Genomic DNA, 27,496 nt, shown 5'->3' on the forward strand with positions numbered 1-27,496 from the left:
TGGCAGTGTGCCGGGAGCCACAGTTACCTTCCAGTTCGGATAAAGAGCCAGCGTTGCCCTCAGATCCATGGCTGTGCATAGGAGGAGCAGCGCAGGGAAACCACCTGCCGGCCTCGGACCAGAAAATGGCAACGTTCATTCCGTATTTCAGAAAACACATCTTCTCTTCCAAGCGTAATATTGTACTGGCAATATCTTCCAAAGCAAAGTATATATAAGCAAATCATGGTCCTTTATTTCCTAACGTTAACATGTTTGAATTACAAACTTCTTCCACAAGTGATGGTGTGAGTGATATAGTGGAATATGTAGCGTATCAATGCGTGTTTAAATAGTAAGGGAGGGTGTAAAGGGTATAGATAAATTGAGGAGCAAAACAAGCAGCAAAAACCACTGAATTTGACCAAAGGATGTAGTGTTAAGAGTATTATTATTATTATTATTACTACTACTACTATTATTATTATTATTATTATTATTATTATTATTATTATTATTATTATTATTATTATTATTATAAAACTCCAGGCTTGCTGGCAGAGGAGGAGGCATTTCTCTGCCCTGCTGAGAAGAGAAAATAAATTGAAAAATCAATAAAACGGCTTTAGTATTAAAGTAAGTTCTGGACTAGACTTTTGGGCAGACGGTACATGCATGATCAAGGTGTATGATAGATTCATCATGCAGTTTTATAGCTTATTCTGGAGACATCAGCTCTCTGTGTATGGGCAGCTCTATAAACAGGCGTGGAGGAAAGAGCCGCCTGTGGTTTGTATCGGTTGCTTTTCACACCTGCAGCACCTGCTCTTATTTTTCGTTTCCTGTGCTATTTTCACAATAGTTTTGTCTCCACTAAGGCGCGAGTTAAGATGTGGTACAAAATCTCACCGCTGAAAATATGTTTGTGTTTCTCTTGAGGGACTCATAGTGGTTTGTTGTGATGGTTGATTAGGATGGTTCATTATCGGCTGGGTGAGTACTGGGACCCTGGTGCTGACCACATCAAGCGATCAGGAGGAAAAAGGTTGTACTGGCATGTTCTCACGGATTTGAGAACAGAGGTGCTGCTTTTGATCACTTATAGAATCATTTCAGTTGGAAGAGGCCCTCAGGATCATCGAGTCCAACCATAACCAAACTCTAGCACTACCCCATGTCCTGAGAACCTCATGTCCGTCTGTCCATCCCTCCAGGGCTGGTGACTCCAGCACTGCCCTGGGCAGCCTGTTCCAATGCCCCACAGCCCTTTGGGGAAGAAATTGTTCCCCCATCCAACCTCAACCTCCCCTGGGCAACTTGAGGCCGTTTCCTCTCATCCTACAAACCCACTCATAACATTTTCTTTGGCAGTCCCCATGCTCCGATTCTTACTGATTGAATTTTCAGGGATTAACATGATGAGAATTAACATCTCTTCCTTTTCACCTATAACGTCGTAACGGCCCCAAACTCTGTTGTCGTGCTCAGGAGATGTTTGATGTCATTCTGGATGAGAACCAGCTGGAGGACGCGTGCGAGCACCTGGCGGAGTACCTGGAGGCGTACTGGCGGGCCACGCACACCACCAGCAGCACCCCCATGACCCCCCTCCTGGGCCGCAACTTGGGCTCCACGGCGCTCTCGCCGTACCCCGCTGCCATCTCGGGCTTGCAGGTACGAAAACACGTTTCAGCCCCAGACGCCGGCGCAGATCAGGTGGGCTTTGTTTAACCCGGGGGGAAATAGCGTGATGTGTTTTATCGAGCGTGACTTATGTTTTCTTCGTGAGTTATTACTCCGTTTGGCCACTGCCAGCGGTCAGACATGAGCGGAGGCAGCGGTGAAGCAGCAGCTCGGCAGCCGAGCGCCAGGACTGCTCTTGCTTTAATAATAATAATATATAATAAAATGGCCATCAGTTTTCTGGCAAGGAGTTAGTTCTGGAGCAAGATTTAAACGCCACTCTATCAAGTGGTATTACAGCCATGTTAGAAAATGGCCTTTTTCAAACCGTTGCAAACGGGGCCCTTTCAGGTTGCGACTAAGCACGTGCGGCGTGTCGCAGCAGTTGAGCCAACAGCTGCTGCATTTAGGAATGCAGAACAGTGTCTGTAACGATCCCTTTTATTTCTGCCCTCATAACTTCACAACACATTCACTTTTGGGTGGAAAAGCTTCCATGCTTGTCTCTTGTGTGAGCAAAACGCCTTCACCTTGCTGAGTTCTCTGAGTGTGAATAAAATACATCTTTTTTTACCCATTGAAAAAAATTCTGACCGTCTTTTTCCACAGGGATAGCTCAAAATCGGCTGAACTTTGAAACTTCAAACGTGGCATGTAAATAGTCCTTAATGAGAAGTACGTGCTTTACTAAGTTTGAAAAGAGAAAATGTTTTTGATGAATAGTTACGAATGCTTGAGAGGATCAGCGTTGCAGCGAACTTTTAAGTGTGGGAGTGGCGGAAGTTGTGTGTGTGTGCCCTGGCGGGAGTGTGCGCTCTCTAATGTGTGTCGGAATGAGAGTTGAGCAAGTGACGTGTAACGAATAACTGACCTGACAAATTTAACCTCTGTTCTGCTTGTAGAGTATGTGGAAGCAGGTAACAGTTTTGAAGGAAATGATTCGTTGTTTGGTGTTTTCAATTACCATCGAGCTGTTTTTCCTGTGAGTGGATCGCACTGCACTGGAGGTGCATGATCCCCGATGCTCACATTTCTAACGCTGTGCTTGATTTGATTAGGATCAGTAAGTCACTGTTTCCTGACTGCTGAATGCACAAGCACTGTTCTAATTACTAATGACATGCACATGTAAAATGTTGTTTCCATTTTCACTTGCCTTACAATTTCAGTTTTCCATCCCTTCATGACAATAAAGTACCATGTGCAGAACTTTCACCTCTTCAGTTTCATTTTGCAAACTGGGTGTATCCACAGAATTTTTTTCAGGCATTTATTTCTCTCTGATCAATGGACACCAGCAGTGACTGTGCAATGTTGCTCCATTTACTTAGGGAAAACTCACACTGAAGATGAAAATCACCCCTGTGCAGTGGGCTGGCTGAAGGTACGCGTCACTTAATCCCCGCTTCACCCTCACCGTGGAGGCTTAGGCGGGACTTGAGCGGTGCTAGTTCTCTGCAGAGGGGTAACTTTCTCCCTGAGTGAATGCTGCCCAACCAGAGACCGCAGGGTCAGGGAGGTCCGATGTTTTGCGTGGTTATCTCGCAGTAAAGATTGCCATCATCTGAAGTGGATTTGTACTAAGTCAAGCCTTTGGCAGGATTTGCGTCAGTTTTAACTGTAGTTTTGTGATGTGGTAATTAGCGCACTCATGCAAATCCTAGGAATTAAACCAGTTTAGGTACTTAGGATGTATTAAGAATTTATACTTCTTATGACCTTCTGACTCCTTCTCCCGATACCATGGGGAACTGAATAGCAAAGGCCCAGAGCCTCGTGTAACAGTCACACCGACAATCTGTACGTAATTTACCTAACCAGGACATGGGAGTGTCCCGTTGGTCACTTGGAGTTTAGTTTACTGAGAGCTGAACCTTCCGATTTAAATTAAAGTCTTTGGGCTTCATGAGGGTCATCAGGCTGAAGTTAAACTCTAAGCCCTGGTTAGCGCTAAACCTACGCAGTGTAGTCTAATTTCAACAAATGGACTTAAATCCTGTACTTAAAGATTTTGGGGATATGTGTTTCTTAGGCTCTGGGCGATTTGCATTTTAAATCCATTACTGCAGAAAACACAACGCAGCTCATTGTTTGGCGTGCGCTGCGGGGTCAAAAGTGATGTGGGGCATAAGAGCAGCGTGTAGGCACCCCAGGTTGGCCAGGCCTGCGCCTCTTGGGAGGCTAAGAGTGGGATCAGAATGTGTGCACAGTGCAGCAGAGGTGCGGGAAGGTTTCTAGAGGGAGCAGAGAGGTAAATTACCACAGGGAACATAGAGGCTGTGAGCACAGAAAGTTAACATTGCAGCTGATGAAGTGGTTGTATATCAAAATTGTACACCTAGGTCAAATAAAGCTGAGAAGTATAATTTGTGAAGAAGATAGGTGGATTCGGCCATACAATCGCTGCTAAAACGTGGCGCTATAAGGAAAACTTGGGAATAACATGGTAGAAGCTGCTGGTGTTTGCAGAAGGGCACGTTTTTCTGCGCCAGCTCGTTACGCGGCATCTCTCCGTGAGTCCCCTTGGCAGCATCGACCCGCACTGAGAGATGCAACGCGGTGTCGGCTGCGCTGTAACGTACACCCGGCCCACGCCGACGAGCCCTTCGCTATGAATTATGCAGCGAGGGAGCAGCAGGAGGAGGAAGGTTTGATAGCGCAGGGCGCGCCGGGCAGAGCTCCAGAGCGAGAGCAGCGGCCGGTGCTGGGCACAGGAACCCGAGGCCCCCAGAGCGCGGCCGCGTTCCCTTGGCCATCACGGGGTCAGAGCAATGGCGTTGGGTGTGTAAATTAGAGAAAGAAAAGCGTTGACCGCGTTGGCTCGGAGAGGGCGGATGGCTCTGCCTCGAGAGGTTTAGCGTGTGCTTACAGCAAACCAAGTAACTTTTTTAGGCTGTTTTTTCATTGTGCCAGTTAGCTGACAAAAAGTATGAACTGATTTTGTTAATGTGACAAACGTAGCCCGTTATCATTGTGGGAACATGAGGATAGCAAAGCCCAGATGTTTAAATTAATAAGTTATCTTAGAAAAGGATATTCTGTCAACATATTGACATATTTTAGTTGAAAGAATTTGTTAATATCTAATAATTTTAGCCATCCCTTGGCTGCCTGCTTAGCGGTCCGTTGTTTCTTTTGGTCACATGAAGGTTTTTAAATAGGGCTTAGAGCTGCACCTTTTTAAAGAAAAATGACAAACATCTTCAGATGTTTTCTAAAACCACAGAAATCAGCGCTCAAAATTTTCTAAGCAGAATAGAAGCATGAATGTTATGTTCATGATCAGAGAAAAGTGATAAATGCTGAATACATCAGCTCACTTTTCATGCCAAACGGCCTGTAATCTGAATACGTAACAAGGTGAATACCATACGGCGCGCACTGTAACACTGCGTGGGGTCTGTTCCAGCTCTAGGAACCAGCCTGTTCTTGTATCCCATTCCTGTAGCAAACAGATTTTAATAGAGAATGAATAACAGAAAAGTGGATGGATTCTGAAAGACCTCAGAATAAGTCTCAAAACGAGGTAAAACGATGTGAGATGCTCTTTGTGTGTGTTAACGCTTGGATTCTTTGGCACCCGTAGAGCCAGCGCGGGAGGCACAGCAGCCACTCTGCAGAGAACTCTCCCATTGAGCGGCGAAGTCTAATGACCTCAGATGAAAATTATCACAATGAAAGGGCTCGGAAGAGCAGGAACCGCTTGTCTTCCAGTTCCCAACACAGCCGAGATCACTATCCTCTAGTGGAAGAAGAATATTCTGACTCGTACCAGGACACGTACAAACCCCACAGGAACCGCGGCTCCCCTGGAGGATACAGCCACGAGTCGCGACACAGGCTTTGAGTTCAGACCCTGGCGAAGAACGGGATTCATCAGTCGAAAACTTGCCATAATGTAGCTAGGAAAAAGAAAATATCACCTTAATTTGGCAGGTGTAACGCGGTCATACTGAAGTTGCGCTCTGCTGTCATTTGATGTTAAGTAGGGGGCAAAGAAAACCAAGTGACCATGCCCTTACGTTTATGCCCGATCATATAGGTTGTTTTTTTGATTCATTTTCTTTTTAGTACAGCATTTGCATTTATAGCCATACTTTTTCTTGTCGTTAGATATTAGACACATCCGTTTGTAATTTAGGGTACTTAGCGAGGCACTTATAAAATAATTTCCTGTGCTGGAAATTCCAAATGACCAGTTCCAGTTGGAACCAATTTATAAACCAATTCCTGTTGGAATTTGGGTGAATTGACTGGAAAGTCGACCTGAGCATGTTGCAACTAATTGAAAACAAGACACAAATGACAAATCTGAAAACTACAAACCGCGGGAAGGCAGAAAGCTGCGGTATTTGTTTGCTGGAAGCTCAATTTACATTGAAAGTTAGAATGAAAGGATTTATTCTAACTCCTTATTTCCAGAATGGCTTTTTCAGACAAACCAAATGTAGAGTGTGGAGAGTGCCAAATATCACAAGTTATTGCAGCAGTGGCAAAATACTTTCCAGTTTGCGATTATTTTGAGACCTGGTGTGAATGTTGCAGTGAAACCATTTCTTTAGTTCCGCCTGTCCTGATGAGCTACGACAGGATCGGGGACACAAACAGGAACACGACCAAACTGCACAACCGTTTGGATGGTTGCAGGTTGAGAATAGTCGTCTTTCTTTCCTTTCTTCTCTTGCTTACCTGAATGCAGCTAGTAGTCCCAAAATGGAACATGAGTGTATCATACAGAATAGGTTTTTTTCTCCCATTTTTAGTGTTCCGCCTTTTTAAATGGACAATACACTCTTCTTACCCAGTGTGTCCAGTACGTCTGATACCTCCTTCTGTCTTACATCTCTCAAAACCCATCTTGGAATGTCCGAAAACTCCAGCATCGCACAAGAACTCTCCAGAAGATGGGTTCAAATGTCAGTAATGAAACCTGAGGGAAGGGAGTGGGGTTAAATAATGGTAAAGGATGAGCATTGCAAATGACATATTGGTCAGGATTAGGTTGCACTATCAATGGAGTATCAGAAACAAAGCTGCTCACGGTGAAGTCGCAGAGCTGACATCTTTGATTCAAAGAACTTGATAAATCTGGAGAAATTGCTGCCTTACTTCCTAACAATCACTTCTTTTCACCTGCTGATCTCCACTTTCTTTAAACAGAGAAGTTAATGGGATTGGACCTTATGTCTTACACGATCAGTGAAGCCTTAGATCCAACGTGATTGAAAATTTGACCACAATGGACCGTTTTGTAAAACCCACTGATGTCTTTAAGCAGGGATTCCAGAAGCTCCCCGCTGCCTGCATTTGCTAAGATTGACAGAACAATACTGAACCTGCATTTTTTTATGCAGCTTCATGCCAAAACTATATTTTTTTCAAAAAATGAGGATCATTAACTTTTATATTTGCTTATTTTCTTCCCAAAGCCTGCTAAAAGTCGGCTTTCAAAGCATGTAGCACTGAATGAACTTCCTGAATATTACCGTGTCTTCTGCTTTCTGGACCAGTTGGCAAAGATCACTGGTGTTTTCCACCACTGTTGAGTCTGGTTATCTTCTTGATGTTACCAACGAGAAAAGTAATTCATCCCATATCTGGTACAACCAAAACCGAGGTACGTCTCTAGAGGCGTTACAAGATTGCGGATGCATGCTTCGTTTTCTAAACAGCGTCACTGCCTAGAAGGCGGCTTCAGCACCACCCCGTGATTCCAATGGGCCACTTACTGCGACAAAAGAGAATCCATGTATCCCTTGGAGTGACAGAGTTGAGAAGGGCTATGGCAGACCTGATCCTGTTGGATTTTCTCCGGCCAAATGCCTGCAGATTCCAAACCCCAAAGCATTTAGGCTGAGAAAGTACAGCAAGATCTGGGCCGGGAATGGCAGCTCCAGCTGCCTTCTCCGTATTTTCTGCTCTAGCACAGTGGAGCCTTCTCCAGGAATTTTTCCGGCTCTTTGGTACATGTACAGCACACATACCTGCATGAGAAAGAAGGCGTTAGGCAAAGACATTTTTTTCTATAAGCTTTAATAATTAGTTTCTTGTTTGTGTGCATTAAAGTATTAATTGCAAAGGATGCACTGAGATGTATAAACCTAGATTAGACAGCTGTTTCTTCTGTGGTAGCATTAGGGATCAGATCATTTAACCGCTTGAAGATATTTGCATTTTAATGGCAGGTAGCTGCAAAGCACCTACATATATTTTCTAGTAAACAAGGTTACTGCTTTATCATTTCCTAGATGAAAAAATGGCATTTATTTCTAGAGCCTTTTGGAGCCTTGTTTCGAAGTCTTCCATGTCACGCTCGTAAAGGGAAAGATGGACACACCAGGTGTGCGCGGACCCCATCGCCCGCAGCATCTCAAGTGCCAAAACCACTTCTCTTGGTTCTCATCCAAACACGCTTGCGAGGGAAGTCGTGTCTTGTCTTGAAAGAACCCGCTGAGCTCCTTCACTGGGTGGGTTTGAGTTCACTTTCCTGCTGGTGTGTTAGTTCACCCTCTCCTCTCCCACCGCCCATCCCATTTTAATATCAGAAACCAGTTAGAGGTGATCCAGCAGGTCTCCTTGCTTGCTGGCTTTTTTATTCTTTGAAGCTAGATATATCTTTAAGTACAAATATACCGAACGTGCTGATAGATTGTTAATTTATTCTAGATACAAGCTATGGGAGCTCTTTATTTTTAAAAGTAAATGATTTTTAGGAAGCGCGATGATCAGTAAAAGCTGCGATGTCGATCAGGAGATGTTAACTCCTGGTATTTGTACAGGAGCTTCAGCCCTGCTTGCCAGCTCTAGTGTGATTTATCATGCAGCGGCGCTGTAGAAGATCGCGACGTTCATATACTCCTCAATGAATGCGAGTAAGGCTAATTTCATTTCCCAGTCCTCATACCACTTCTTGTTCTTAAAATATTATTGAAGATCAGAGTTGTGCTCGTAAGCTCTGGCTTATACAGCCAATTTTACAAATGTTTATAAAACACTGAGTTTTTTTTAAAGGGTTTTTTTTGTTGTTATCTGAGTTTTTCATTAGGACACTTTTGGGTTAATGACAATTTAGCCAATAAAGATGATAACAATCTCAATATGTAAAGACAATGTATGTCAGTGCATTCCTACGTTTGTGAATGAATTAACGAAGTATTTTAAAAATCTGGAAGCCACTTTAAAGACAATTGATTGTTAAACTTTTAATTTCAAATACTTCCTATTTGGCAAGTTGTATTTAGCAGATGAACAGGTTCTTTTACTAGTTCCATAGATGAACATTTATCCCATGGGATGTGCTAAGATCTCTGTCATTAATTAAACTACAACTCGCAACCAATTTTCTGAGTAGATGATGAAATGCTGGTTAAAGGAATGCAACTAAAGCTGTTGTATGTCAAATGTGAGTTTCTAAACTAGTGGCCAAATGAGATGATCATTTTCTAAACGGGCCAGTCTGGCAAACCTCAGTTCCTGTGAGCGGCTGGTGCAGCACAGCCCGACACCTGGATTGTGTCCTGAAAGACGGTCTTGGCACGGAAATCAGGTGCCGCCCCTGATTTTGCGCTGGAGTGTCTGGAGCAAGTGCTGTTCCCTCCTGCTCCTCACACAATTCCTCAGCTACCGGCTGCTCCACCTGCTCCCGATCCCAGGTGCTTCGGCCTTAGCTCTGGTGGAGCCAGATGAACGAAGTGAGCGTGCAGACGCGCCGGGCGGCGGTGGCACTCGCGCTCTTAGCGATGGCTTTGCTGCAAATAGGAGAAAGAAAGTTTTACTGCGTTTTCCCCAGGTTTGAAAGCTGCTTCTGAAGCTGGTGTTTGGGGTTTAATCTTTTGTGCTCCTTGCTTTTCAAATAATGCTGAATCCGTACGTAAGAGGGAGAGAAGGACGAGGAGGAGGGGCGGCTGGAGGGATGAGCACGCACCGGTGGTTCCTCTGGATCCATGTTCCAATTGAGTGCAAATCTTCCCAATTCTGTTTGGTTTTCATACTGTAGACTTTTCTGAAACGTCCCAGAATCTCATCTCTTTGGTGACACGGCCATTCTCAGAACAATACTGCTGATGCTTTATAGCACACTGATTTGGGTAAGTTAGGGCTTTCATTAGTCATTTTTTCTTTAAGAAAGTGCTAAATGAGCCCTCTACAAGGTTTTTTCTGAGTTCAGTGCTAATGAATCCTGGCCTTGATTCCATAGTCTTATTTTGTTTTTAAGCAAAATAATTGGAGACCACAAACCACAAAAGTTCAAATGCCTAATTTGTAAAATGCCATTTATACAAATCTGGTTTCACTCCTAAAAACCTGTATTTTAACATTGGATACATGGGGTTCCGCTGCCGTGTCATTTGTTGCAGTTACCCCTCTGTCCTTCAACTGGTGGTTCTACAAAGAGTAACAAGACTGCGAGATACTGTAACACAGCCAGTTTTAACTCGGGGGCAATTATGTTCCCACTACCTTTAAAATGATGCCAAAAGAGAGCATATTATTGGACATTGTCATTTGAATAACCTCTGTTAGATTGTTATTCAAGTCCAGTTGATATTATATAGAAAAATAAAGGTATGTCTTTAAAATACAGGGATGTTTGCTAGTGTTGTAAAATATATGTAAGGAATGAACTTGGAGAAAGAGCTGAAAATGCTACTCAGTATCGAAAATTGTGTTAACATCTCTTTCATGACTTGTGGAATGCATTTAAGAAGTCGAGAGAAGTTGAATCTATATAGAGAATTTTGGGAGAAGGTAGAAATCGCTTTAAAATAAGAGCGTGTCACACCCTTACTCCTTTGTTTGTGGAGCTGGGGGCAGCACTGGCTTGGTCCCTGTGCTGTGGAGTAGGTTTTGCCTTTTCCCTCCCTTTCTTAGCAGCGAGTTACTATGTGGAGTAGCTCCTACAGACACCTACTACTGGACACAGGGTTTGTTACTGTCTCCTCTGAGAGTCGGCATTTGCAAGGTCTGGCCGTAAACGTCCTATACTGATTATCACATGCCTTAGCAGTATTTCCTGAAAAACAAAATGTGGTTAAATGTAACGCCACAGTCCCCTTTGCTATTAGTTCTACTCTGTATAAGCAGTAGAAAATACACTGAGAAAATATGTTGTACAGTACAGAAGAATATATTTTGCCAATGATGTAAAAACAGAGCAAGGAAAAAGAAGCACATTTGTAATAGCACAAATCTGGAATAATTCCACTAGTGTATCTGGCATTGTGTTTTTTGGAAAAAAAAGGGGTAGATTTATTGTGGATTTATTGCATTTTTGATCAGTTCAACGTGCTGCCTGATAGTTCAGCAGTTGGTTTCTGAGCCTTGCATTTTGCACATGGGATTGATTTTTCAAAAACTTGTATTCCTTCCGTATTAATTAGTGAAAGAAAGTATTTTCATATTAGAAAGTCCACTGCGTTCATTTCTGCTATTTTCCTCCTCAAAGCTGAACTTACATGAATAACCTCTATTTTGGGCCAATGTATAGATTTCGGCACACGACTACTGACTGTACCACGGATACAGAAGTAACCCAAGGCTGGGAACGAAATACTCCCAATAAATAAGTTTTTGGGTCTACAGAGCTGCTTGTTTTTGTGTATGGGGGCGGGGAGGGAAGGATGTGACACCGTAAGAGCCGTGGACGAGTCCACCCAGAACTTCCACTGATAGGGCTGAGAATTTAGAAGGTCAAAGCAAGCGAGCAGAAGGTTCAGGCTGAGGCCCGTGGGGTTTTGATGTCTGAAATTCACCCGATTCTCTTCTGGGTGACGTTTGATGAGAACAGCATGGGGAGAGAATCAAGGGAAATGCAAACTGTACGTAGGCGTGAAAAGCAGAGGGGTGAAGAAAGATGGAAACAGTCGTGCAAACTGTGGACCTTGGGCTTCTCAGACCCCAGCAAATCTCTGTTTCTCACCCAAACTGGTTCCCAGTGCAGCGCCGCCTGCAGCCGCACCGGGAGCCCGTTCGGTCACGCTGGTGAAGGCGCCGCTGCCTTTCCTACCAAAAAATACCCACAAATTGGTGTTTCTTTTCTGCTGATTTGCCCCTTTCTGGTTTTCCTTCTATAGATACTGTATGTGTAGCATTCTACAAGGCATGCTGGGTAAAATATACTATGCAAATGTGTACAGTGGTGCATGCTTTGCTCTCCCTCTGCTTTTAGTGGCTTTCAAAGAAAATTTAAAACAAAAAAAGTGTTGTTATTTTTGTGATCAGGATCATTTAAAAAACGAAAATGCAGACTGCATGCTGATAGTATCCTCATTTCTATGGACTTGTTTTATGGAATTTAGATGTACAAAAATGAACTGCATTACAATAACTTTTCTACAATAAATGAAAAAACCTACAAACCGTTGAAAAGTCTTTTAAGTCTCTTTGTATTCTGAACTCAAGGTTGGATAAAACTCGGAAGAGAAAATGGGTATTTTTATTGTTTGCCAGTAGCTTTTGGCTGCGTTCTTTCAGTAAAAATTAATGAGATTCTGAAGAAGGGGACGCATCTGCTCTGTGACATGAATGATGCTTATTTTTAAATCTATCTGCTCTTAAATAGCTGCAACTAGAAATACATAAATACGGACAATAGCTCAGTGTTCCGTCGAGAAGTAAAATACTTTCAGCCAACTGAAGGATTCTCATGGACATCAGTGGTATTTGGATCTGGTCCTCAGAGTGATCTCAGATTAACTTAAAATTGGTTCCTAGACAGAAACAAGTGTCAGAATGATGCGAGGTATGAAGGCTTGAAAGAATAACTAAAAGAATAATGAAATACCATTTATAGTAGCTTGAAAACAAGAAAGCACTGAAAGATGGTTCCTCTAGCAGAGAGTTCCCCGCCAGCTCTTCCTGGGCGTTCTGTCGGGAGCCTGCCCTGCGAGGACAGACGGACATTTGCCAGGTAAGCTGCATGTTACGTATGAGTTACCGGTGGCTTTTACACCTCTAATGCACACGCAGGGCTTAAAATTCTGTTTAACTCTCTTGTCTAAGGGTGCAAAATGGGAGATGAGCACGGGAGTTTTCATCTAAGCTGTTAATAGAGAGCTTAAGGTCTTTCAAATAAATCTAACAAAGCAAAAATGCATTGTGTGTTTTCATACGATCCTAGAAGAGTTCCTAAGCCACCTCTCCGTCTGCTCTACATGTTGGGGCTTTTTCTGTATTTCCCCTCTGCTGGTGGACTCCTACCGTAGGCAGCCGCTGCACTTCTGCTGCGTTGAGATGCTCAGGTCACTGGGAGCAAAACATACGTGCTCTGAAAAAGGCTCTTCAGATATCCTGGGGGAGATTGTGTAACTATTCACAATAAGCTACGCTGCTCCGAGTATTCTTAGAAAGCAGCAATGGGAAACCCAGCGTTGGTGTCAGCAGGTAAAAAAGCAGCACTGCAATACAGGCTACACCAGGCTGCCATAAAAATGTCTTTAATGATAATTGAACTAGCATAGGGAAGCCGGAGGTGAAATCTCAGTGGCTTCCTAGTCCTAAAATACATCTTATATTCATTCATTTTGTAAAAATGGGAGGGAAAAAACCCGATGCCCTTCTATTTAAAGAATCACAGTATCACAGTATGTTTGGGCTTGGAAGGGACCTCAGAAGATCATCCAGTCCAATCCCCTGCTGGAGCAGGAACACCCAGGTGAGGAACATGTCCAGGCGGGTTGGAATGTCTGCAGAGAAGGAGACTCCACAACCTCCCTGGGCAGCCTGGGCCAGGCTCTGGCACTGAGAAGAAGTTTTTTCTCAAATTTAAGTGGAACCTCTTGTGTTCCAGCTTGATCCCATTACCCCTTGTCCTGTCGTTGTTTGCCACCGAGAAGAGCCTGGCTCCATCCTCATGGCATTCGCCTTTTATATACTTATAGACATTAATAAGGTCCCCCCTTAGTCTCCTCTTCTCCAAACTAAAGAGCCCCAGCTCCCTCAGCCTTTCCTCACACGGGAGATGCTCCACTCCCTTCAGCATCTTGGTGGCTGCGCTGGACTCTCTCCAGCAGTTCCCTGTCCTGCTGGAACTGAGGGGCCACAGCTGGACACAAGATTCCAGGTGTGGTCTCCCCAGGGCAGAGCAGAGGGGCAGGAGAACCTCTCTGACCTACTGACCACCCCCTTCTAACCCACCCCAGGTACCATTGGCTTCCTGGCCACAAGGGCCAGTGCTGGCTCATGGTCACCCTGTTGTCCACCAGGACACCCAGGTCCCTTTCTCCTATGCTGCTTTCTAACAGGCCATTCCCCAACCTATACTGGAACCTGGGGTTGTTCCTGCCCAGATGGAGGACTCTACACTTTCCCTTGTTAAATTTCATCAGGTTATTCCCCGCCCAACTCTCCAGCCTGTCCAGGTCTCTGATGGCAGCACAGCCTTCTGGCGTGTCATCCACCCCTCCCAGCTTAGTGTCATCAGCAAACTTGCTGATAGTGCACTCAGTTCCCTCGTCCAAATCGTTAATGAATATATTGAATAATATTGGCCGCAGTACTGGCCCCTGAGGCACTCCACTAGATACTGGCCTCCAGCTAGACTCCGCACCATTGACTACCGCTCTCTGGCTTCTCTCCTTAAGCCAGTTTGCAACCCACCTCACTAAATCAATATAAATAGTTTGAGTTTTGCTGCCCTCGCGTAGTTGTGCAGTCCACCTAACCCTGGAATGAGCCCGTGGATTGCAGACTCGCTCTGTGTTTACACCAGGAGAAATGAGAACAGAAGTGAATTGTAAGCACCTGAAATTCTCAGGAAAGGGGGATAATTGTTGGCTAATGAATACTTAATCCACAGAAACTCAGAGGTTACTGCTGGCCTTGCTGCTTCAGCTGTGGGCCGATTCTGCAGCAGGGAAAACAAAAGCAGGAAGCCACTGTCAGAATAGAAGCTGCTTGAAAGAATCAAAAATCTCTGAAATAAGAAAGGAGTGGGGGGGTGGGACTGAGTGAGCAGGTGAAACACTGAGACACTGGAAAAAGGAAAACGGGAGGCGGTGGTGCAGGTGAGGGGACACTGAGGAATGAGGTGCAGTAACACCCACTATCAGTGACAGAAGGTGATACGATGTTGTACTGACAGGTCTGAGGAACATGAGCAGGGCCAGAAGATTTAATGCTTTAAGGACAGAGAGGCTTCCCAGCCCGAAGTAAGGGATCCCATCCTGCAAGGAATCATAGAATCACCTTGCTTGGAAAAGAATTTTAAGATCATCAAGTCCAACCGTTCTGCCACTGCCCCATGTTCTGAGAACCTCATGTCCGTCTGTCCAACCCTCCAGGGCTGGTGACTCCAGCACTGCCCTGGGCAGCCTGTTCCAATGCCCCACAGCCCTTTGGGGAAGAAATTGTTCCCAGATCCAACCTCAACCTCCCCTGGCGCAACTTGAGGCCGTTTCCTCTGCTCCTGGCGCTTGTTCCTGGGGAGCAGAGCCCGACCCCCCTGGCTCCAAGCTCCTTTCAGGCAGTTCAGAGATCAGAAGGTCTCCCCTCAGCTCCTGCTCTCCAGCTGAACACCCCAGGTCCCTCAGCCGCTCCATCACATTGTGCTCCAGAGGAGACACCTTCTGAACTTAAGAAACAGACATTCCCCCAGTTTCAGTTTTTCACACTCTCCCCCGAAGTTCCTTTTCCAGAGAACCACAGCTGTTGGTTTTACTGTGCCCACCAGTGGTGTTTAAAAAGTGGCTGCAGCTACCTGCAGCTCTCTAGAGAATACTTTGTAATAAAGTTGCAAATCCTAGTGCTGAAAACACCCATTGCTTAAATCCATCCACCACGGGTGTTGTGAAAGCAAAAGAGAACGTCACCGACCCATGTAAAACTGAGCATTTGTATGGATGTTAATGAAGGTGGTGTGGCTGAAATGTAGGTGGTGCTGGGCATTAGTCCTGTTGGACAGCTCGCAGGTAACAAAACGGTGTTTCTGGGTTAAATAAAGTGGTATTTTGGCCAGGGACAAATGGGGGCAAATATAGAATCGTTTTGGTGGGAAGAGACACTCAAGATCGAGTCCAAGCGTTAAACTAACGTGTCACTAAGATCCTCATCTACAAACCGTGTCTCCAGCCTACTACACAGCGGCGTGTACATTTTATTACGTGATCTTTTTTAAAAAAAACACCTCACGTTTGGTCAGAGAAATTTATCTTTAGGGAGCCTGGGTGCTTTAAAAACAAACTATGAGGTGACTGTAGGGCCGAAGGCGAGCGGCCCGCGTACTGCCTCACTGAGGCGGGGGCCGCGTAATGGCGGCGGCGGCTCCTCCTCCCTCAGCTCGTCACATCGACGCGTCCGCCCCCGCCTTCCCCGTCCCTACGGTGGCCGCGGGGTCGGCGGCGGCTCGTCGCTCTCCCCGCTCCGCTGAGGAGAGGGAACCGGGGGTAAGCGGCGGTGTTGGCGGCGATGTTCTCCCGAGAGCAGGCCCGGCGAGGCCCCAGGCGGCAAAGCGGGCGCTGGGCCGGGCTTTGAGCGGGTTTAACCCCGCGGTAGGCGCTGAGGAGACGGCGAGGCCCGGAGCTGAGGATGGGGATCCTCTTCACTAGGATATGGAGGCTGTTCAACCATCAGGGTGAGCGGGAAGGGGGTGGAAGCGGCGGCCCGGGGATGTGTGAGGGGCCGGGCCTGAGGGCGATCGCTCCTCGGTGCGGCCGAGGGGGGTGAATCGCCCTTGGAAAGCGGTTCAGCTTCGGCCCCGGGGCGGGAGGGCGAGTGGCGGCTCCTCCTCAGCCCCGGCCGGCGGGGGGAGCCGGGAGGACAAGCCGAAACGCCAGAAAAGTTGGGGGTTTAAACCTTGTTTTTCCTCCTCTGAGTCATCGGAAAGCTCGTTTACTGGTGTATGTTAATTTATTAACGTGTGCCGAAAGCATACAGCTGTGTTGCCTTGTGGTGTGTAGTTCCATCTTGTCGTCTGTAGAGCACGCTTTATGGATGGTTTTTATTGATAAACTTCCATATCTGGCAAAATTGCTCGTTTGTGGAGCGGATGTTATAAATAACTTTGGGTTTGTAACGCCTGTCTCCTTACAGTGAGGCTTTAAGGAGAGTTGTAACTTTAACTATAAAACACATGCTGACGCTCTCATCTGTGTTTATAAGGTCTTTTCAATTTGATTTTGAGTGAACTCAGCTACGCTCACACGTGCATGTTGAATGTCCCGGTTATATGCCCATTAACGCTTAGTGCAAATCCAACAAAATCCAACATTTTTGTCTTGTAGCATCCAGCCCCAGCCCAGACCTGCTGTTCCAGCTGGTTCCCTAACATCACTATGCTGGCAACATCCCACCAGCAACAAAAGTTCCTAGTTATGGGGGGTCAGGTAAGCTGATATTTTTACAATATTGTGCAGTTATGCAAAGTTATTAAAGCTGGAATTTATATTTCATGGTGTATCAGACAACTCTGCAAAACCACACAATATTGATAAAATCAAAGTCAAGAAACCCCCCTTACCTGACCCCTGACCCCCCCTCTCTCCTCTGTGCTAAATCAATGCCAGTGTGCTTTGCTAACAGAAGGAATCGATCTCGGGTCGTCTGAAGCTTGGGCAGGTTTAAAATGGCTTTTTGTTGCCCTTGTGGGCCACTGGGGAGGGGGGAAGGAAAGCCCTTCTCACAAAGCTTTGACTGGCCAGAACAGCCCTGTCGAGGCCAAGGTTCTTTGTGCAAGTAAAAGTTGTGTAATATAGCTGAGAGAAGGCAGTGCTCACTCGTCCTGCAAATCAGAAATTTGAATGTGCTCAACAACACCAGCTGTAGAATTCAAATTCAACTTTGTGATGTGTAGGAACGAAGGTGCTAAATAGAAACAATCATTTATTCTGGCATCGAGCGCCAAAACGCGTCTGCATATGTGTCAGAGTAGTTCTGTGCAGTACTCGTTGGTTCATCTAAAACTAAATTGGGTAAGGTATTTGTAGGCAAATCTGTTCTCCAGGTTCCAAACCTGTGGAAAGTTAAAGAGGACACTGAGGGGGACAAGTGGGTCACCCTGCTTACGGCGCGAGTCGGCGTTGTTGTGGTTTTTAACAGCTCTTTGCAAAGAGATCAAGGTGTTGCGGGCCATAATAAAAGTAAGGCCTTGGAAATGAACATTTAACATGTGTAAGCGTGTGCCCTGGAGAACGGCTGCAGTTGGGGGGAACACAGAGTACAGTGTGTTATCTGCAAAAGTGTGTGGAAGCTTGGGAAAGGATCTCGGCATGAGATTATTGCTCTGGCACTTCACAGAAGGAAAAAATCCACCTGTAATCTCCCAGAAATTGTTCCTGTGGGTGTGCAGATGGGGAGAAATTGACAGTCGCCTACTCAGGACAGTCCACAGAGTTGAACACCTGCACAGACAAATGAACTAGGTACGGGCCGTGAAATGTGGCACCTGAAGTTGGGCAGTCTTTGCTTAGGAAATCGGCCTCAAAAGCAACACTAACCTTGTTTTGTAGCACAGTTGTTATCGTGATAGCAAAGTCAGCTATGTGACTTACTGGTGATATTTTCATTTCAGAGCACAAAGTAATCATTGTGGGTCTGGATAACGCAGGAAAAACCACGATTCTTTATCAATTGTAAGTATGAATTGCAGGTGATGTTTCTTGTATTTCAAGGTGTGCATTGCATATATTACTCTGACTTGTCGCTATGTTCCTTGTTAGTTTTTACTCTGAGAGCGTTGAGCTGAAGATTACAGGATAGGTGACAGTGGGTCATAACATGTATTTAGAGTTTGGAAAGGTCTGTATTTTGCCTGGTATATGAGTAAGGTTTTGTTCCAAGCTTTTATTTATCAGGTTACATTGCTATTACCACTTAATCACGATTGTCTTTGGTGGTACTGTGTAGGCTGTTTGCCAGCTCCATAAAATATGATTAGATTGAGGGTTAGCCACAGGACAGCGCTGCTAAACCGATGCATGCTGCAGCATGAAAATACTGAAAAAGTTGTTCTGTGAGTAGCAAAGAGCGAAGCCTGACCTCTCCTTGCCATGATTCGTGTCCTGTGTGCCGAGATGCTCCTTCGTGTCGTTTGTGGTCAGGGATGAGGAGGAGGGAGGAAGGGGGAGTGCTGGTCGAACCCGGGCCGACATGGCTCTGGGCTGGTGGCAGCCCAGGCTCTCCTGCAGCTTCTACCTTTCATAAATAGCAGCACTGACTTGTTTGTCTTGCGTTAACCTTGCTGCTGGTTTACATGAAACTTGTATGTGCTTCATATCTGTGGTCGTGCACTGCATTTTGATAAAAAGGTACACATTTGTCCACAACTCAGCAGCTTCTAGGTGGGACAGGTGACTCAAGGTCTCTTTGTAATAGAAACAGGTTTGCGATTTCTCACACGTAGTAGTCTGGTATTAGGAAGTGTTCCTGAGTCAGTATCAGAAATAATTCCTGTTAAGTGATATGGCCATACTGGTCCAATCCTACACTTAAAATATGTTTGGGTTTTGTGAAATTGTCATCTGCTCTTGCCTTTCTGAAAGGTGAATCTTGTGCAGTGTTTCCAGCCACTTATGCCCTGGCACACTCTGCAGAGCAAGTGAAAAGATGAAGCTGGATGTCATTATTTAGATCAGGAGTGAGAGATTTTAAAAAGCATAACAGAATGAAGAGTATTTTTTAAGGCTAGTAACTGCTGCAGCTGAGGGCTGTCCTCGGTGCATTTTAGTGCTGCCTCTTTCCAGTTCCTCTACAAACGTCTCATGATTCTTCTGATCTTCTTATTTCTGCAGTCTCAGTGTTTTCTTTTCCCTGCAGTACAGTGAATCTCTATGTCTCCTTTTCCTTTATACCCTTTTTAGCTCCACAGGACTTCCCCTCCTCTCTTCTTGTATTCCCCTTCCCCGTTTGCTGCTTTGGCAGAGCTCCGTGTGCGTCCTGCTCGACTTCTCCTTCAACCCCACCTCCATCTTTGCATGGCCCGTTTCTTTTTCTTACCATTTCTTTGTGGCAGATCAGCGTTCTGAGCATGAGTGAATATGTTTAACCATTTTCATAGAGACAGGCGGAGATAACCAGCAGGACGACTAGTGTGGGTTAGTGCCCTGGCTGTTAGTTTGTCGTGGATGGTCACAGCACACGGTGGAGCAGTGATTCTTCTAACAGATCACGGCAGCTCCACAGACACTTCATTTCTTCCCATTCTCAGACTCGTATCTCCTTCCTGCCCCCAGGTAGCAGCAGGATTTTGTGATCAGGTGTCTAGAAATGCCATTAAGCTCCATGCTCACCTCGGTTCAGTGGGGAGGAGGGAAGAATCCAGCTGTTGTATTGCAAACTGCGAGGTGCCAACAGCTGGAATGTGAAAGGCTGCAGGTTCAGCCAAGGAAAGGGGATTCAGGATATGTCTCTTCCAAGCGTTAAAAGAGCTCTGCTAAAACCTGTTTTTTAAATATGAAATCAGCCACAGGCATCATCTTATATCATTCTTATCCTTAACTTGATTTTATGGTTCTTTCTTCTTTCCCTTCTGTAGCCTCCCCTAAATGTGTGTGGTGAGAAGGTTTCTTGTTATATGCTGCTAAGACACCGGGTGGCTGGGATTACTTTTCAGAACACTGGGCTGTCCCTTTTGTCTCCTTGATTCTCTATATCCTCTTCAACAAATATTCCAGCACTGTTACAAGTCTCAAATTGCTGTCACTGTAACTGAAAGTTCTGCTAAGCCTTCAAAAAGTGTTCATAAGAAATGAAAAAATATATCAGGATTATCAGCAGAAAAAATAACTAAGTTCTCTGAAAATGGTTGACGGTTTCCTTGAAGCTGCTTTTAAATTTTTTGCGGATGCCGTATCATGGAGTTTAAATAATTAGAACTTTAGGAGTACCCAGAGTAGACATTGGCTTGTCACTATTGATAGGAGACTGGTTGTCTTAATGACAGAGCTGCACTCTGTGTCTCTAAAGTATCTGATTATTTTAAAAATATTTAATGTCTGCATTTGTCCCCAAAACATAGTTATGGGGCTGTGCTGAAGGGAGAGAGAAGAAAGGTTGGACAGAAAGTGACTGAATTGTGAAGAAAGTACATTCTCAGCGGCCTATACTGGAACGAGACCGAGGTGCATTATGTTTGGTGGCGCTGGATGATGAGTTGTTGTTTTTCTGCAGCTTTGGAAATCTTGTGGCTTAACCACATTCTTGAAGCAGAACAACTGCTCTCACCCCTGCGTGCCAAAGTCAGCCTGGAAAAAGAAAAGCTGACTGCTTAAAACAACTTCTGAAGCAAATATTCTCTCAGCTTTATGATTTAATTGATTAGAATATAGTTTTGTTCATGAATGGTCTCTCAGCTTTATAATTTGATTATTATATAGTTCACCGAGTCCTTTTTTATTGCTATTCTTATTTTTGTTTGCCTTCCACCATCAAACCTTGTCTCTATTTGCTGCATAAGGAGTGTTTGCTATAATTCTGCCCCCAAGCTTGCTGCCTCGGGATAACCCTCAACTTTAGTTTTTATAGAAGTAGGTCAGTTTGGAGTCCTAAAATGCTCATTAACGCAGGTAAGTGGGCTGTTTTTGCAGCGCCTCACCGAGCCGCTCTCTTTGCAGCTCCATGAACGAAGTGGTGCACACCTCACCCACCATCGGGAGCAACGTGGAGGAGATCGTGGTGAACAACACACGCTTTCTGATGTGGGATATCGGAGGGCAGGAGTCTCTGCGCTCTTCCTGGAACACCTACTACACGAACACCGAGGTGAGCATGAGCGCCTGGCTGGATGACGTGGTGTAATTCACTTTTATATTCGTATGTAAGGTGTGTCACATGGAGTTGCAATTAAAAACAACTTATTTGAGAGGATTCTCTGTCTGGGGATCTGTTTCCATGTGTCTTGGTGTTGCAGATCCCCATGTTTACATGTTCGCTTTTGTGGACCATGAGTGCTCTGTCTCTGTAGCAGGTACTTTAAAACCCGTCTTAACCCCTCAGGACTAAGGCTGAAAGCCCAGACGTTTCCCTCCAAGACTGTGGGAGTTCTGTCTTGCAGTATTGCATAATCCCGGCACAGTTGGGCTCAATGATTTAAAGGTCCACAACCAAAATGATTCTGTGATTCCAGGAGCAATTCTCTTTAGCAATGAAGTTGCAGCACATATATGAACTTGATTAAAATAATGATATGAGTCAGGGTTACTTACGTGTTATCAAATGTGGCTTTAAAAAAAGTTATTTTTTATAATAATTAATTTGTTCTCCTCTGCTTCCCCTAAAAGATGCTGTGATGTGTATCTGCATGGATGCTCTTGAAGTGTGGAGCTTATGGGTTTTTTTAAATGCCTTGCAAATATCTATCTGCATGTTAATATGTGAAGTAGAGGGAGAAAGCTGATACAATTTACCTTTTTAAGGCTGCCACATATTCTTTGAGGGATCTGTGTCCTACCTCAGTTACGCTAAGCAAAGAACAAAGAGCGATCTGCGATTACAGAGAAACGCTTCAATGTAAACTTTTCACTTGCAAACGTGAAACAAAAAGTCAAAAGATGTGCCAGAGCTACCTTTAAAAACAAACCACAGCATAAATTGTAAACCGTACCAGTAGTGGGGAAAGTCTGTCTGGAATAGGATGCTGTGATAATCCGGCTGAGTGTCTGGATAACGTGGTGGGAACAGTAATCTGCTCTGCTGACGAGAGTGTGGCAAGAAAGATAGGATTTGTTCTCTGACTAATTATCTTCTCCCTTTTTAAAGTTTGTGATAGTGGTCGTGGACAGCACAGACAGAGAGCGAATTTCTGTGACTAAAGAAGAACTGTATAAAATGTTAGCACATGAGGTGAGTAAACGCTATGGTTTCTCTGGTTTAATATTTATTGTGGGTAAAATCTGGATGGTACGTGTTAAAGGAAGCAGATTTACACGCTGTGTGTGGAAGCTCCACTCACGCCCGGGAACTGGAGCTGGACCCGGATGGATAGAGGCCCCAGGCAAACACCTCCAGTCCCATTCTCCCGTATGGCATCAGAGCCGGCCTGTCCTGCTGGAGGCTCTGTCTTTCCTGAAGCCCCTAATGAAGCTGTAAATCAATACCAAATTACTGAAGAGTACTCTCACAAAAGTTGTTTTTCAACTTCTGAGTGCTTCAGTGAAACAGAAATTAGGACCTAGAAATTATTTTTGTGGTTTGTATGCTTCAATCCATGTTGATATCCGAATGAGATGGGCTTTTTAAAATGTTGTTTCTCCCCACAAGTTAATTACTGGTTTTGATAGCTTTGTGGTTGCTTGGTGTTTTCTGTTTTCACAGTGAAACAGATATAGCCTTAATGGTATGTCTTAGAGCAACCACTGTAACACTGCAGAAATGGACTGCCTCTGGCTACTGTAGCCATAACTCTATTTGTACTCGGAATTACAGAATGCAAGTATCATTTGCCAACTTGTTAAGAGCCTCTTTAAGATTGAGCCTTGTGTCAAGTCTAAAACTGACCTATCTGGGTCTGATTCAGAAATACTGGACGGATGTATAAGCCAAGGAGCACCTGCTGCGTGACCTGAATGTCCCAAAGGTTTTAGTCTCTCTATGAAGTGCAGCAAGACCCGCGCCCCGATTTTGACTGAAGATGTGTTCAGATAAGCTGGACTACTGCAGGAACTCATGAGACAAGTTTAATGCAAACTGGATCAGTTTGTATGAGATGCCACAGAGTTTCCTAATTTAAGTGTCAGAATACAAAGATATGCATAAAATTAATGGCATTATACCACAAAAAGTTACATCTGTATATAAACTATAGCCATTGTTTAGTAGATGACTACGGGGAGGGCAAAGACTGCCTGTGTATTTCCTTTGAGTGATCATGGTAAGCTAAAGCATTTGAGACTAAACAAGTGCTTTGCCTAGCATCTTGAATTTTATTCTTTTATATTTAAATTAAAATTATGTTTAATAAATTCTGATAAAGTAGGTCTGGCTTTCTCGGTTGTGGTGGGCTGTTAAACGTGGCACGGGGGAACTGTTGCCATTGTCAGAATTTCAGAGATGTACTCTTCAGTCTGTTGCAGTCGCTAAACAAAATTGCATCTTCTGTTTTGTAATCGATAAGAGAAGATGCAGAAATTGTTAACAAACCGAATTTGAAATGAAGGAAGTCTGGAGCTCCAAGCACAATGAATGCCCTTGCTTCGTGTTGGGAGACTGTTTCTGTGCTCCGAAAGCACCCGCCTAACAGTAAATGTGCCCATTGTTTTACAACAGGATGTTTTCAGTATATTCTGCTAAATCTCCAGACGTGATGACGTTTGAAAAGGGCAACAATACCTATAAGCTGTAATGAAAGTCAAATGTTTATTTAGAATAGCTTTTCCTTATAGTCCTTGAAGATCTTTTATTTCTGTTAACCAGTTCAATGGATTTTTTTTTTTTGTTAAGGTAAAATTGAGTTGCTTAGGTCAGTTCCAAGAATTTTCTGGACCAGCAGATAGTTTGGGAATGAATTTTATTGCTTGTAAAAATCAGTGTGTGTGATAGGCACTTAAGTGGACGAGCTGTCTTGGATTCCTGGGAAGATTTCTTTACTTTTGGAAGACGTTCAATAATACGTGCCTGTACTAGTGTCATTCTGAGCAGCTTGAGATAAAATAAGCTTGCCCCAAGAGTTGCTGTTCTCTAAAGGGTTAGTACTGAAGTTTTAAATATTGCCTTAAGTTTATTGTGCTGTGCTTGTTCATGTAGATGTCCATCCCTCGGTTCTAAAGCCAGGCTCAGGACAAGGCTGCACTGGGTTTGGATGCTCGGACAGGAATGAGCTGCAAGCTCAGGGTTAAACACGAGGCCTCGACTGGGAGGTGTGTGGTGTTCCCGACCTGCACGCACACAGACACAGGGTCCTCTGATCCTCACATGGCACAGCGAAAATACTGCACGTGGTTTTACAGGCCCTCCTGGCAAAAACTGGACGTTTGGTCTGCGGCATCAAAGGATTTTCTGAAGCTGCGTGTCAATCTGCCTGCAGCGTTTTATAGTTGAGGTTTTTTGCTGGGGCTTAAGGTTCTCTGCTTTGGTATGACGTCTTTTGCCTCCGAGTGCTGATTTGTAATCATCTTCTTTTGACTTCTTTCTCCCTAGGACTTAAAAAAGGCGGGTTTGCTGATCTTTGCTAACAAGCAAGATGTTAAAGAGTGTATGACAGTAGCTGAAATCTCTCAGTTTCTGAAGCTGACTTCAATTAAGGATCACCAGTGGCACATTCAGGCGTGCTGTGCTCTAACTGGAGAGGGGTAAGAGTTATTGTCTCTAGGAGGGGAAGCTTGAATTATTTTAGTGTTTTTCTTGTGGTGAATCACAATCCTCCCCTGGCAACAATAATCTTTCACTTTGGGCTCAGAACATGCTGACTTAGGATCAGTGTGATCTGAAAACCAACTTTCACATCAAACCTGCAGCCTCACCTCCCAGTGATAAAACCTTGTCTGATTTGGGCCTAATGAGGGCGGGAGTGGGAACAACCCAAAATCTCTTCTGGTTTATTCAGAATAATCACAATTAGAGATAACTTCAGTGTATGTCTTAAGTGCTGGGATCTGAAGTCTCTGCCCTGTATATTGCATAACGAGATCTGGGAAATGCTGCTCTTGGGGTGAATTGTTTCTGGAAATGATTCCTGCAGTTAGAATTACAGAGTTTGCAAGAAGAAATTAAATTGGTGCCATGAAATTCTTTGAAGTTAGCCTGATTCCTTAAAAATTCTCTCTTTTGTTTGCAGACTGTGCCAAGGACTGGAATGGATGATGTCAAGACTTAAGATCAGATGATTTTTAATGGCCTCTTTGCACAGACATTGCTTCAAAAGAGCTGTACCCATGCTTACCTTCACGGTGGCAGAATTAATGGGTTAGATGTATTTATACTGAACTGATTTCAACTTTATTTTCTACATAGATGCACACACACCTTCGTGTATATAAATGAAGACGCAATTGCGGCTCCAGTTTGGGTTCCTGTTTGTTTTCCTCCTGAGGATGCGTTTCAAAGCTGTGATCAACCTTCTCTTCAAGATACAGCCACTCGGAACAGTCCAGTCTTGAACGTGGTGGAGACGAAGTGAGAGGAAGAAGCTTTTAATTTTGAGTTTTATTATTCCATTGTAGTCCTCTCTAGTTGAAGATGTTGGCTTCATTATTCCAGTAAATTAGCAAACAAATCAATGGCATAGGTATCAACTTTCCAGTATTTTTAAGGTTACTGATGTTACAAATGCAAAAATATTTTCCTGTATGTGTACTGTACATATCTGTGTATATTTATACCTCAATTTTAGGTTAATTGCAATCTGTTCAGACCAGTGTGTAAAGCTGAATCAGTATGTCAACAGTAATACTAATATTTGACATCACCAACGTGTCAGCACTTTCCTTTGTTGTCCGTGTGGCTGTAACGTCCATCAGACAGTTGGCTCACAACTGTATAAAGCAAACTCTCTCTTCAGACTGTTGCTTGTTTCGCACCTGATTTTTCAGTTAGGGGTGCCAGAATGGATTGAGCTTCAAATGACAGTGTCAGCAAACGGTAAATATTTGCCAAAGAGTTTAAAATTAAATGGATTTTCTTTTTTTTTTTTTTGTAGTCATCATTGGATGAGGTGGTTCCAAAAAGCGCATGTCATGCTGTCCTATGGTACTGCTTTTCTTTTTTGGCAGTACAGTTCATTTATGATTCCAGTCTAGCAGAAGTACCTTTAGCTGCCGTAAAGGGAAAAATGTCATTCTTTTTTTTCTTAACCAAAGAAGAGGCACAAAAGTACGTGATAAAGTCCCACTGGAACCTTACAAAAAAGTCATACTCTGCGTAAGTGTTTTTCAGAGGAAGGCACACTTCTCTTTGATAGCATAAAATGTATATATATCTATATGCAGTGGATGGAACTGGCGTGGGGGATGAAACCGATGACACTACTTGAAAAGCTGGAAGCGACCCCTGGACCGTGTTCGCACAGAAGTTCCAGGGCGGCGCTTCTTGCAATCAGAACTCCTTTGCATGGCCCCCGGGTGAGTCGTACGGAAGCGTCGGAACGCTGTGTGAGGAGCTTTCCTTACTGTAGCACCTATGGGACGGGTGTCCCGTGCAGAACCTGGGCAGAATTTCCATGTTAAAGGATACAGGTGCAGGCTTCTCGGCGGGGTGAAACGCTCGCAGTGTTTGCAAAGTGTACGTAGCCTTAACCGTAGGCTTTTGTGTTGGGAGGTGGATGTTTGAGGACTAGAGCAAAAAGAAGTAAAACTTGTTTAAAATGTCCTTCCCCTTCTTAGCTCATGCATCCGATAACGGTGGAAAGGACATTTTAAAGAAAGAGCGTAGTTCGAGCTTTGTAAGGTGCTTCTCTTTGGTGACGGGATGGTCTCATCAGTGCGCCTGCCCTCCCGTTCATCTGCTGCTCTGGGCATCGCGTGGGGAAGGAAGGGAGGAGTGTCAAAAGTCTGTATTTAACAAAGGCAGGTAAAGAATGGAACTTTTTAATGTATTTTTGGTATCTCTGATGCTCACTGCCTAGGGAGCCTGCTGTCTCTGTTAAACATTTTAATGTGTACATGCATATATTGATAGTGCATGCACATAGATATCGGTATTTAACTGGTGTATTGCAAAATGTATGAATGTTTGAAGAAATAACAATTTAATGCAAAGACTTTCTCGGTTTATCTGATAGTATCTGCAAGAAACAAGCTCTGTGCACACTTGCATATGAAATGGAATTGTATGTTTTCTAGTTTTAAAAAAGAAAAAGCAGATTTGCTTCTAAACTGAAGTCGTTGGTTTTTGAGTCTTATGTCTCCCCTTTCATGCCATTAAAACACTGGCTTTGGTAGTGTTGAGCACCCCATACTTTTGCCTGGGTCCG

The 27,496-nt window shown here is 44.3% G+C and overlaps 2 protein-coding genes across 11 annotated transcripts in view; both read left to right on the top strand.

The window, feature by feature from the left end:
• CACNB4 (calcium voltage-gated channel auxiliary subunit beta 4) overlaps positions 1–12,030 on the top strand; it is a 92,173-nt gene extending 80,143 nt beyond the window's left edge. For 4 of the 8 annotated variants that reach the window (XM_065070203.1, XM_021297890.2, XM_065070202.1 and 1 more), the window contains 2 exons: positions 1,468–1,653; positions 5,249–12,030. In XM_065070203.1, coding sequence (XP_064926275.1) covers positions 1,468–1,653; positions 5,249–5,509 — 447 coding nt within the window. In that variant the 3' untranslated portion in view covers positions 5,510–12,030. Of the gene's footprint in view, positions 1–1,467; positions 1,654–2,271; positions 2,793–2,993; positions 3,047–5,248 lie in introns of those variants that run through there. The other 4 variants (XM_065070207.1, XM_065070205.1, XR_010473939.1 and 1 more) reach the window with 3 other exon arrangements.
• Positions 12,031–15,944: 3,914 nt separating this feature from the next.
• Positions 15,945–27,403, top strand: ARL5A (ADP ribosylation factor like GTPase 5A). Of its 3 annotated transcripts, XM_005499117.3 has the most exons (7): positions 15,959–16,231; positions 16,881–16,982; positions 18,167–18,227; positions 21,207–21,354; positions 22,351–22,434; positions 24,727–24,878; positions 25,364–27,403. In XM_005499117.3, exons 4-7 carry the CDS (start codon positions 21,211–21,213, stop codon positions 25,410–25,412), a joined length of 429 nt encoding a protein of 142 aa, XP_005499174.1. In that variant the 5' UTR covers positions 15,959–16,231; positions 16,881–16,982; positions 18,167–18,227; positions 21,207–21,210; the 3' UTR covers positions 25,413–27,403. The 3 variants fall into 3 exon arrangements, with proteins under 3 accessions (XP_005499173.1, XP_005499174.1, XP_021153560.1); XM_005499116.3 differs by lacking the exon at positions 16,881–16,982 and having other exon boundaries at positions 15,945–16,231; XM_021297885.2 differs by lacking the exon at positions 16,881–16,982 and having other exon boundaries at positions 15,977–16,043.
• Positions 27,404–27,496: the final 93 nt, after the last annotated feature.

The sequence above is a fragment of the Columba livia genome, chromosome 7 (assembly GCF_036013475.1).
Source record: "Columba livia isolate bColLiv1 breed racing homer chromosome 7, bColLiv1.pat.W.v2, whole genome shotgun sequence".
NCBI lineage: Eukaryota > Metazoa > Chordata > Aves > Columbiformes > Columbidae > Columba > Columba livia.

What these genes read in the sequence shown, in the direction of transcription:
- ARL5A (XM_005499116.3), top strand. Translation starts at nt 16,186, where the DNA reads ATGGGGATCCTCTTCACTAGGATATGGAGGCTGTTCAACCATCAGG. An exon ending in ACCACGATTCTTTATCAATT is followed by an intron (nt 18,228 to 21,206) that starts GTAAGTATGAAT and finishes CTCTCTTTGCAG; the next exon opens with CTCCATGAACGAAGTGGTGC. An exon ending in ATAAAATGTTAGCACATGAG is followed by an intron (nt 22,435 to 24,726) that starts GTGAGTAAACGC and finishes CTTTCTCCCTAG; the next exon opens with GACTTAAAAAAGGCGGGTTT.